Source organism: Quercus robur, chromosome 1, assembly GCF_932294415.1.
Source record: "Quercus robur chromosome 1, dhQueRobu3.1, whole genome shotgun sequence".
In the NCBI taxonomy this organism is placed as follows: Eukaryota; Viridiplantae; Streptophyta; class Magnoliopsida; order Fagales; family Fagaceae; genus Quercus; species Quercus robur.
Window position 1 is genome coordinate 39,372,307 of NC_065534.1, and position 10,869 is coordinate 39,383,175.

At 40.1% G+C, this 10,869-nt stretch overlaps 1 protein-coding gene across 1 annotated transcript; it reads left to right on the top strand.

Annotated features, from left to right (window-relative positions):
- The first annotated feature begins 2,772 nt into the window (after positions 1 to 2,772).
- LOC126689576 (LEAF RUST 10 DISEASE-RESISTANCE LOCUS RECEPTOR-LIKE PROTEIN KINASE-like 1.1) lies at positions 2,773 to 4,521 on the top strand. Its single transcript, XM_050384816.1, has 2 exons — positions 2,773 to 3,259; positions 3,409 to 4,521. The coding sequence occupies exons 1-2, from the start codon at positions 3,031 to 3,033 to the stop codon at positions 4,395 to 4,397; spliced, it is 1,218 nt and encodes a 405-aa protein (XP_050240773.1). The 5' UTR covers positions 2,773 to 3,030; the 3' UTR covers positions 4,398 to 4,521.
- Positions 4,522 to 10,869: the final 6,348 nt, after the last annotated feature.

The following is a 10,869-nucleotide window of genomic DNA, read 5'->3' on the forward strand; positions in this document are numbered from 1 at the left end:
ACTATCACTCATCTAGACATTTCTTACGTTGTTCATCAGGTGAGCCAATATCTGTTTGCTCCACGATCGACTCACTATGCTGTTGTCTTACACATTCTTCAATACCTGAAGGGTATTCTTTTTCATGGCCATTTCTACTCTGCTTAATCTCCTTTTGTTCTCCATGCATTCTCTGATGCTAATTGGGTAGGAGATCCCACTAATTGAAGGTCAACCACTGGTTATTGATTTCTTCTTGGTTCTTCTCTGATTTCTTCTTGGTTCTTCTCTGATTTCTTGGCGAAGCAAGAAACAAACCATTGTGGCCCACTCCAATACTGAAGCAGAATATCGTGCACTAGCTAATACCACATCTGAACTCCTTTGGTTTTGATAACTTCTTAAGGACTTAGGTGTGTCTACATCCTTTACTACTCCTCTTTATTATGACAACCAGAGTGCCATTAATATTGCTCACAATAATGTCTTCCATGAATGGACTAAACACATCGAGATCAATTGTCATTTTATCCGTTATCATCTTGTCCATAGTGCTCTCAAGTTGTTCTCAGTCTCCTCTAAAGATCAACTTGCAAATATCTTCACCAAGTCACATCTTAAGGGACGCTTTCATGCTTTGGTTGACAATCTCAAGTTGGTCTCACACCCACCTTGAGTATGATGGGGGGCTGTTAAGATGTAATAGGTTGTGGGCATTAGGCCCACCTTGTTTACTTGTATAACACACATACTTGTACTGTACACTCTACCTCCTATATAAAAGCACTCATGTATATCTTATTACTAGTGAAATACATAGTATTCATTCAGTATTTCTAACCACAAAAAAAAAATAAAAAATAAAAAATAAAAAAGAAAAAGACATGCCTATCTTTAGCAAATAAAAAAAAAAAAACAAAAAATCATAGCTGCAGTACTCCAATTGCAAATGTCAAATACAAAACTAGAATACGTGTAAGCAGAGAGTAGAGAGTAGAGTGAGAGGCCTTAAAAGAATACTATTGAAACTTGGAAACAATCCTCACCTTAGATTATTCATCTATAACTTCACTGTAAATTGTGTTCCATTGACAAAAGGTTCCGTTTACCCGACTCCTACTTCACTCACTAAGACGACTGCTGAAAAGTAAAAACCTCATTTTCTAGCCTAACACATTACTGTGTCCCAGTAGTGTACCCATCACGTTCAGATTTTTCAAAGACGTGTAACGTTAACATAGTCAATATGTTCTAATCTTCTTCACCCTTTGAAATTTATACACGAGATCGAATTGACACTGCAACACAAAGATTCCAGAACAAATTATTGAGTTTTAAGAGGTTTTGATTCTTTTGAAGGAGTCAAAGTCTTTCTAGCACGGTCAACGGGCATGATACTAGGAAAGCAAACTCCCTCAGTGGGAAAGTCTCGGTACGAAGGAATTTTCCAATGTTTCAGATGGGTACCCCACCCCACCTTCTTCTCATTTCATTTCAAGCCTGTTTTCACAAGTAATTTCTAAGTCAACTACCGTGTTTAACAGATAAACCAAATATTATATAGTGAAGAAGCATGAAAAGAAGCTATACTACAACCACGTCGTTTTACATTTAGAGTTATAGATTCTTGCTTGTGATTTTGCTTTTTCTGGTGGATTGGGAATTTTGGGATGGCTTCTGTCCCTCTGTTTGTTTTCTTTTTTCTCTCACACCTCGTACTGCTTCACTCAGCTAAAGGAGAAGAAAAGAGAAAACGGTCAGATTGTTTGCCTCTCTTTCAATGTGGAAAATTTGGTACCATTGGCTTTCCATTCACCAATTCCTCCCATCCCGCACGGTGCGGTTTATTGCCAGTAAATTGTGACGGAACACCTCCGACGATCCAACTGCCACGAAATTTGAGTGAAACACCATATGAAGTTATAAACATCTCTTACACCAACACCACACAATCCATTCATGTCAAGGACATTTCACTTTGGGAGTACTTGAATACCAACAAATGTGAATACTTAACCAATTTTACTTTACCCAACTCTCCATTTATCTCTTTTAAACTCACCACACCCAATCGAAGTCTATTTATATGCAATCGCACTCTTAATATTACTTCCCCTAGGAATTTTACACATATGAGCTGTGGAGACCATAATAACTACAATAGTCTTCCAACGAAGTTTATTTCTCAATGTTCAACTGTTCTGCTCCCAGTAAAAGATAAAGATGACCCGAATATAACTGCTGAGTTCAATCTTGAAATGCGTGTATCTGATGCTTGTTACAGTTGTCATGGTAGCCTAGGTCAATGTATCCTTGACAAGAATGAAAAATTTTCTTGTCTCCATCAAGAAAAACACAAATCAGGTACGATTGAGCTGGTTTTGAAGGTTCTTTCAATTGGCCTGTTAAGATCTCAAAGGTTGCCAATTTAGTTGTGGCACTTCAATCTTCACTTTTGAAACTAACTCCAATTTTGTTTGTATCTTCTGTTGCAGAAAATAAAAAGAAGATCAATTTGCTGATAGGATTAGGTACTTATGCCTCTTCAATCATATTACTTGTTTGAAATTAATATTCACAAGCGTGCTTGGACTGTTGGACAGCCTACTAGTACTGGAATCAAATTATTCCATCTTAAATTGATATATTATGCTTTTCATTGCTGTTAAGTTGCTGGTTGCAAGCCGTAGTTCTTTTCCCCAATAATGGGCAGGCCTAGTTATCGAACATTTAGAGCACTAATTTTATTATTTCATGAAAGAATAAGTTTTCTCATTTCTCCTATCAGTTTTTTTTTATCATGAATCAATTTCTCCACTGCTCTAATCCTAGAGGATGCCCTTGTATCATCAAATATAACGATGGATTTTAAGGATGCATCACATGACTTACAAAGATATTAGTCAATTATTTCTGCGTCGCAAAAGCTCCTCAGTGAATTTCAATTGAATAACTTTTAGCTCTCATGAATTCCATCCATTACTGCCTTTTCAGTCAAAACATAATTCCTTCCTTTTCTCTGCTACAGTTGTTGGATGCGCAGTCATCTTCATGATTTTGGTGTCCTTTATTTTCTGGCATCTTTACAAGAAAAAATACGCTTCTTCAAACTTTTTTGCAAGGAATACATATTCTGATCCATCCTCTAGACCAGAAGTGGAAGGGGGGAGCGTCTACTTTGGAGTCCCCGTTTACTCCTACAGTGAACTTGAAGAAGCCACCAATTATTTTGATATTGAAAAAGAACTTGGGAATGGAGGATTTGGAACCGTTTACCATGGTAAGATGATAAACACATTGCTTCCATTTCAAGATCACCTAAATTACAATATAAACTTTCTAAGCAAGAGGGTAATGAAAAAGGTACTATAAAATTAAAAGCGAAGACTTTGACATGCATCTGTTAAATGGGTTATTTTTCTCAACTAGGCAAACTCCGTGATGGGAGGGAAGTTGCAGTGAAGCGCCTATATGACCACAACTACAGACGAGTACAACAGTTCATGAATGAAATTGACATCCTAACACGATTGCGCCACAAAAATCTTGTCTCCCTTTATGGGTGTACTTCAAGCCACTGCCGTGAACTTCTTCTTGTGTATGAATACATTCCCAATGGCACCGTTGCTGATCATATTCATGGCAATCAAGCAACACCAGGTTCACTCACATGGCCAACTCGTATGAGCATTGCTATAGAAACTGCTAGTGCATTGGCATACCTCCATGCTTCTGACATAATACATCGCGACATAAAGCCTAACAACATCCTCCTGGATGATAATTTCTGCGTCAAAGTTGCAGATTTTGGGCTTTCTCGGCTGTTTCCCAATGATGTCAGCCATGTCTCAACAGCTCCTCAAGGAACTCCGGGCTATCTTGACCCAGAATATCACCAATGCTACCAGCTTACTAGTAAGAGTGATGTCTACAGCTTTGGTGTTGTGCTCATTGAGCTCATATCATCTCTGCCTGCTGTCGATATGTTTAGGCATAGGCGTGAAATCAATTTGGCTAACTTAGCCTTAAATAAGATAGAAAAGTGTGCATTCCACGAACTGATTGACCCATATCTTGGATTTGAGTCAGATAATGGAGTTAAAACGATGATCATTTTGGTGGCAAAGTTGGCCTTTCAATGTTTACAACCGGACAAGGAGCTGAGGCCTTCCATGGATGAGGTATTGGAGGCTCTAAAGAATATTCAAATTGGTGAGGATGCACCAGAGGATCAAGAGATGGCATATGATGATGCTAGGATCTTGAATGTGCAGAAACCTGCTTCACCAGATTCTGATGAGGTTGGATTGTTGAGGAATAAGCAGCTGCCACCTTCGCCAGAGGCTGTAACTGATAATTGGAATAGTAGGTCTACTACACCAAATTTCAGTGTTTACACTTCTTCTCCATGGTGCTAATTTTTTAGTAGATGATAAGATTATGTTTAGCACATGCTCTGAGATGCACGAGTGGATTGAAATTTCATTTTCTTCTCATCTAGTTGTTTGGTTGTTCAGAGGAGGCATATTTTTTATAGGTTAAAGTTTGAAGGAATGTACATATTAAATGGAGTCATCTTAGAAATTTCGGAATTAACAACCTTCCTCCCTCTTAAGTTTTTTCTTGCATTGCTTTCAGAATTGTTTTTGTGTTGGTGCTAATGTCCACTGGATGAGAATCAAATTTTCAAATTTTGTAAGTGTAGCTGAAGGCAATATCTACGTAACAAAAAATCATCAAATTTCCTTCAACTGCTGCAATTAGTTAACATTTAAGTGATGGAACAAGGAAAACATCCACAAGGTTTTTTTTTTTTTATTTTTTTTTATTTTTTTTTTATTGGAGGTAAAAGATAGAAATTGTATATAGGAAACCAAAATATACAAGAAGGAAAAACCCTGAGCACAAAACCAGGGGAAACGAGCATAAAACCAGCAACACGCTGCAACACTAAAGAGATAAGGAAAGAAACACCAATAGCCCAACAGCAAGCAGAGGGACTTAAGCAATAATTCCTTTGAGCTTCCACAAGTTTCTGGTACTCTTGCAAGAAACCAATAGCCCCATCTAAAATGGATTTGAGGTGGGATTGGACTCTCTCAAAGTAGAATTTATTTCTAGCATTCCAAATTGCCCAGGATGTCACCGCCCAACGCTCTAACTCAGGTGTAGAAAGCCTGTCCACTAGCATCCGAAACAAGAAGAAAAAATCTTTGGAATCATTTGGACATTTTTGGATTCTCCCCCGACATAAAACTCACACTTTTCTTGCAGAAGGACACTCCCACAGCACGTGTCCTGCAGATTCGGGTTGCTGGCTGCAGAGTTCACATCGAGCTTCAACCTGCAATTTTCTTCAGTGCAAACTCTCCCTAGTGGGCAGAATGTTGGAGCATGCTTGCCGAAGAAACGTTCGAACCTTAAGGGGCACATTCAAAGTCCAGAGTTTTTTCCATAGTGGCCGGTCTGTGCTAGCTGTGGAGTGCTCAACCCGTGGTTGCTCCTTCAGCCTTAAGGCTGCCTGATATGCAGAGTGTGCGTTTGGGAAGCGTGTTTGCGTTTCCCAAACGCAAGTTTTGCATTTTCTTTTTCTTTTTTTCTTTTTTTTTTTTTTTTTTTTTTTTTTTTTTTTTTTTTTTTTCACGCGTTTGAGAGACCAACACAGTTACTGTTCGTGTACTGCTTATAAACAGTAGCCGTAAAGTTTGACTTTTTCTACTTTTCAGTACAAATTTTACTATTTACAGACCCACAAATTTCACTTTTCAACAACTTTTTCATAGGTTTCTCTGTGCCTAGAAGTGGGATTCATATCTAACTTCCTTACACAGTAGAATTAGTGTGTCCCTTCAACGAAGGTGCTTTAGGTTCCTGGAATAACACGGTTATTTCTAGGCTTGTTGGGTTTTTTCGGGGGTTTTGGGAAACAATCTTAGTAGGTGTGAGGATGGATGATTTGGCTCAATCATGGAATCGGCTTACTCTTTCAGAGAAAGAGGGACCAGGTTGCTGTTTACTTGATGGAGACAGTTGTGAGACATTCTCCATTGCTGCAAAGTTTCTAACTAAGCGAGCAATTAGCATGGATGTTATTGCGAAGACTTTTACTCCGCTGTGAAAAGCCAGAGACAGTTTCAAGATGCAGAGTTTCGGAGACCACAAGATTCTTTTCACTTTTCAGAAAAACGAAGATGTTGACAGGATTTTAGATGGAGAACCATGGAGTTTTGACAAACACTTGGTGGTAATGAGTCGATATAAGAATGAGTCCCCGATGCATGATATAAAGTTTGAGAAGACAAAGCTATGGGTTCAGATTCATGGACTCCCGATTAAATATATGACAATTGAAGCGGCGAAGAAAATTGGTAGTGTGTTGGGAGAGGTTTTTGCGCCGACGGACCCAAAGGTTTTTTATGGTGGTCACTTCATTCGTATTCAAGCTTTAATTGATCTTTCTATGCCTTTGTGCCGTGGAAGGTTGATATCTGTTGGAGGAGGAGGGAAGCAGGTGTGGGTCGCCTTCAAGTACGAGAGGCTGCCAAACCTATGCTACTAGTGCGAGCGACTTACACACGATGACAGAGATTGTGAATTATGGATTGATAGTGAGGGCACACTTACACCAGAGCAACGTGAGTTTGGACCACATTTGAGAGCTCTGCCGTTTGTCGCTGCAAGGAAAAGCTCAATTGTAGTTCCTGGGTTCTATGCTGCAAAGAAGAAAGGGAGTTCAAGGGTATCGGAGGCTGGAGATTCAGGCCGGAATTCTGTTTCTGGCAGAGGAAGAACACCGGAGCTGTCAAAGGATGTAACGGCCAGCAATGAAGAGGATATTAATGTAGCCCATAATTCCTCATTAAATTGTAATGAAGGTAAGGAAATTAATAGGGAAGATACGGTTGACAAAGGGACTCCTAACGGGACAATCACTAAGGAAATAAAGTTTCCTAGTGAAACTGAAACACATATGGAAGCTAATAATGACGGGATTTGCTTGGCACAATTATTTAGGGTGGCTAAAATTGTGGGATTAGATTTGAAAGCATCCAAAAACCCTAAAGCACGTGACAAGTTAAGTGGTAAAACTCAACTAAACAAGTCACGTGCTACAACTGAAGATAGGGCACAAAAAAAACAAGGAACCTGTGCAAGCCATACATGGACACACAGAGAAAGAAACCAGCAACAGGAACAAACGGAAAAAATCCTTAAACTTCATGGAAAAAAGAGAGAAGCAGATTCAGAAGCGGATGACTTTGGTTTGTTAGCAAAAAGAGTTCAAATGGATTGTAGTGAAGACAATACACCTTATACAGTGGCGGGAGCTGAGGGTCAGCCCCGCCAGAAGCAATGAGTTGTTTAGCATGGAACTGTCGTGGGCTTGGGAACCTGCGTACAGGGAGAGAGCTCGTCGAAATCATACGGGCAAAAGATCCCGCTGTAGTGTTTTTAGCCGAGACACTTACAGATGATGCAAGGCTAGAGGTTATTCAGAGAAGTATTGGTTTTGATCATAGATGGGTTGTTCCTAGAGTGGGAAGGGGTGGTGGATTAGTTCTGTATTGGAAAGCTTCGATAAACTTAATGGTGAAAGGTTCAGATAAATACTATATTGATGCAGTGATCGATAAAAATAAGGAGAATGAATGGAGATTAACGGGTTTTTATGGGGAACCCGATACAGCTAGAAGACATGAAGCTTGGGATAAGCTTAGGGCTTTAAACACGCAGCCAGAGAAGCCGTGGCTTTGTTATGGGGATTTTAATGAAATTATCAGAAAAGATGAGAAATTAGGGGGTTCAAGGAGGCCTCATAATCAGATGCAACAATTTAGGGAGGCGATAGATGAATATGGTTTTATGGATATGGGATTTGAAGGTTCAAAATATACTTGGAGCAAGCACTTTGAAAATGGAATTTCAATTTGGGAGAGGCTTGATAGATGCTTGGTCACTAATAGCTGGTTCTTGAGGTTTGGGGGCTCAAAAGTGTACCATTTGAATTGTACATCTTCAGATCATGTTCCAATCCTTATTTCACTCTCTGGTTTGATTCCACCTATTCGGAAAAACTTTTTCGATTTGAACAAATGTGGTTATCAAACCCGAGCTGTGAGGAGGTGGTCTGTTCAACTTGGGATAGTAGGAGTGGCATTGGGACTGAGGGTGATATTTTGTGTAAGGTGGAGAGGTGCGGGAAAGAGCTAGGTAAATGGGATAAAAATATTTTTGGCAATGTAAGAATGGAGCTGAATCGGTTAAAAAAAGCTTTAGATAGAGAGGAGAGGGCAACCATGGTTAATGGAAACAATATTCGAGTAAGACAGATTAAGAAAGAGATAGAGGTGATGCAGGAAAGGGAAGCAACAATGTGGGCCCAACGGTCGAGAGTTCTATGGGCAAACGAGGGTGACAAAAATACTAGATATTTCCATAGTTGTGCCTTAAAGAGATTCAGAAAAAATTCAATGGAAGGAATTAGGGATAAGGAGGGGGTATGGAGAATTAGTCAAGAGGAGATGGGTGAAGTTATGGTCAACTATTACAAAAATCTCTTTGCCTCAACGGAGGGTGTTGTTTCCACAAGCATGCTAGAGTGTGTGCCCACAGTGATAGATGAGGAGATGAACGCAAGTCTATGCCGTGAGTTTGAAGCAGGTGAAGTTGCCACTGCCTTGCAACAAATGGCACCCCTCAAAGCACCTGGTCCAGATGGTATGCCGCTGCTCTTTTATCAACATTTTTGGAGTACGGTAAATCATGATGTCACTTCCTCCATATTGTCTTGGTTAAACTCAGGTACCATACCAACTCCCCTAAATCATACTTTTATTACACTTGTCCCAAAAATAAACTCTCTTGAATATGCTCACCAATTTCGCCCCATCAGCCTTTGTAATGTGCTTTACAAAATATATTCCAAGGTCCTTGCAAATCGCCTTAAAAAATTACTCACATCCATTATCACTGAACACCAGTCTGCCTTTACTAAGGATAGATTAATTTCAAACAACATTTTGGTGGCTTTTGAGACCTTACATAGTATGCAGAGATATAAGGGGGGTTCCTATGGATATACGGCTTTAAAATTGGATATGAGTAAGACGTATGATCGGGTGGAGTGGTATTACTTAGAAGGGATAATGAGGAAGATGGGTTTTAGGGAGAGGTGGATAAATCTTGTAATGGGTTGTGTGAAAACGGTTTCTTATTCTGTTTTAGTAAATGGTGAACCATATGGGACGAGTTTCCCCACAAGGGGAATTAGGCAGGAAGATCCACTTTCCCCTTTCCTATTTCTCCTTTGTACGGAAGGGTTGAATGGTTTAATTAAAAAAGCAGACTTACAAGGAGACATTCATGGTTACTCCCTTTGTAGGAGAGGCCCAAAGCTAACGCATCTACTTTTTGCAGATGATAGTCTTATTTTTTGCAGGGCAACTTTGGAGGAGTGTAATAAGGTGATGGACATACTAAGAGTGTATGAGGAAGCATTGGGACAAAAAATAAATAGAAGTAAAACCTCCTTGTTCTTTAGCAACTCTATTCCGGAGGATGTGAAGCATGGAATTAAGGTGGCCCTTGGTGTCCCAGAAATTATGCAATATGAGAAGTATCTTGGGCTGCCCTCTCTTGTGAGCAAAAGGAAAAAAGAAAGTTTCAACTACATAAAGGAGAAGGTATGGCGGAAACTTCAAGGATGGGAAGCCAAATTACTCTCTCAAGCCGGAAGGGAAGTGCTCTTAAAGGCGGTTATTCAAGCTATCCCAACTTACACTATGGGATGCTTCAAATTGCCGGTAGGTTTGTGCAATGAGATTGAGACCCTAATTAAGAAGTTTTGGTGGGGGCAAAGGGGTGACCGTCGGAAATCCATTGGGTTAAATGGGAGGAGATGAAAAAATCCAAGACTATTGGAGGTATGGGTTTTAGAGATCTTGCTATGTTCAACAATGCTCTCCTAGCAAAGCAAGCATGGCGACTATTGAATAACACATCCTCACTCTTGTATAAAGTTTTAAAGCCCGTTTTTTCCTAAATTCTTCACTTATGGAGGCTGCTGATTCAAGGATGGGATCTTATGCATGGAAGAGTATCCTTAGAGGGAGAGATATTATTCAAAGGGGAGCAATATGGAGGATTGGAAGTGGAGAAAAAATTAACATCTAGCAGCAATGCTGGCTGCCAAGAAAACACCCTCCATGGCTGCTGAATTGTCCACTAGAAAGTTTTGAGAATCACACTGTGGATTCACTTATTGATCCGGTCTCAAGAAGCTGGAATGAGGAGTTGGTAGATGGCCTATTTGGGGTAGAGGATGCAGAGATGATTAAGAAAATACCCCTGTGTAGAAGTGCAGCAGAAGACACTCTTTATTGGCCTTATTCCACCTCTGGTCACTACACGTGCAAGTCAGGTTATAGATTCCTTAAAGAGGAATCAGAGTCACTTGCTCATGCACAAGCCCCACCAATCTGTGATGAGAAGGTTTGGAAAGCAATATGGAAGATGCAAGTCCCATCGAAGATTAGAAATTTTATTTGGCGAGCTTGTTGCAATGTATTGCCGACCAAACAAGCACTGATGAAGAGGAAAATAGTTGCTGAACCGATTTGTGAAAGATGTAAATTGGCTGTGGAAGATGCAGAGCACGCTTTGTGGTCATGTCCGGAGTTGGATGTGGTGTGGGCTGATCAGGTACCGTGGAGTTTCAGGTATGAAGTTGGTTTCTCAGGTGTGAAGGAGTTGCTGTCATGGATGGTGGAGAAAGGAATGCCCTTGGAGCTGTTTGCATTTACGGCTTAGAGGATTTGGAATCAGTGGAATAAATTCCGTGTGAACCTTCAGTCCAGTCCGCTTCATCAAGTGGCAGAACAAGCTAGAGCC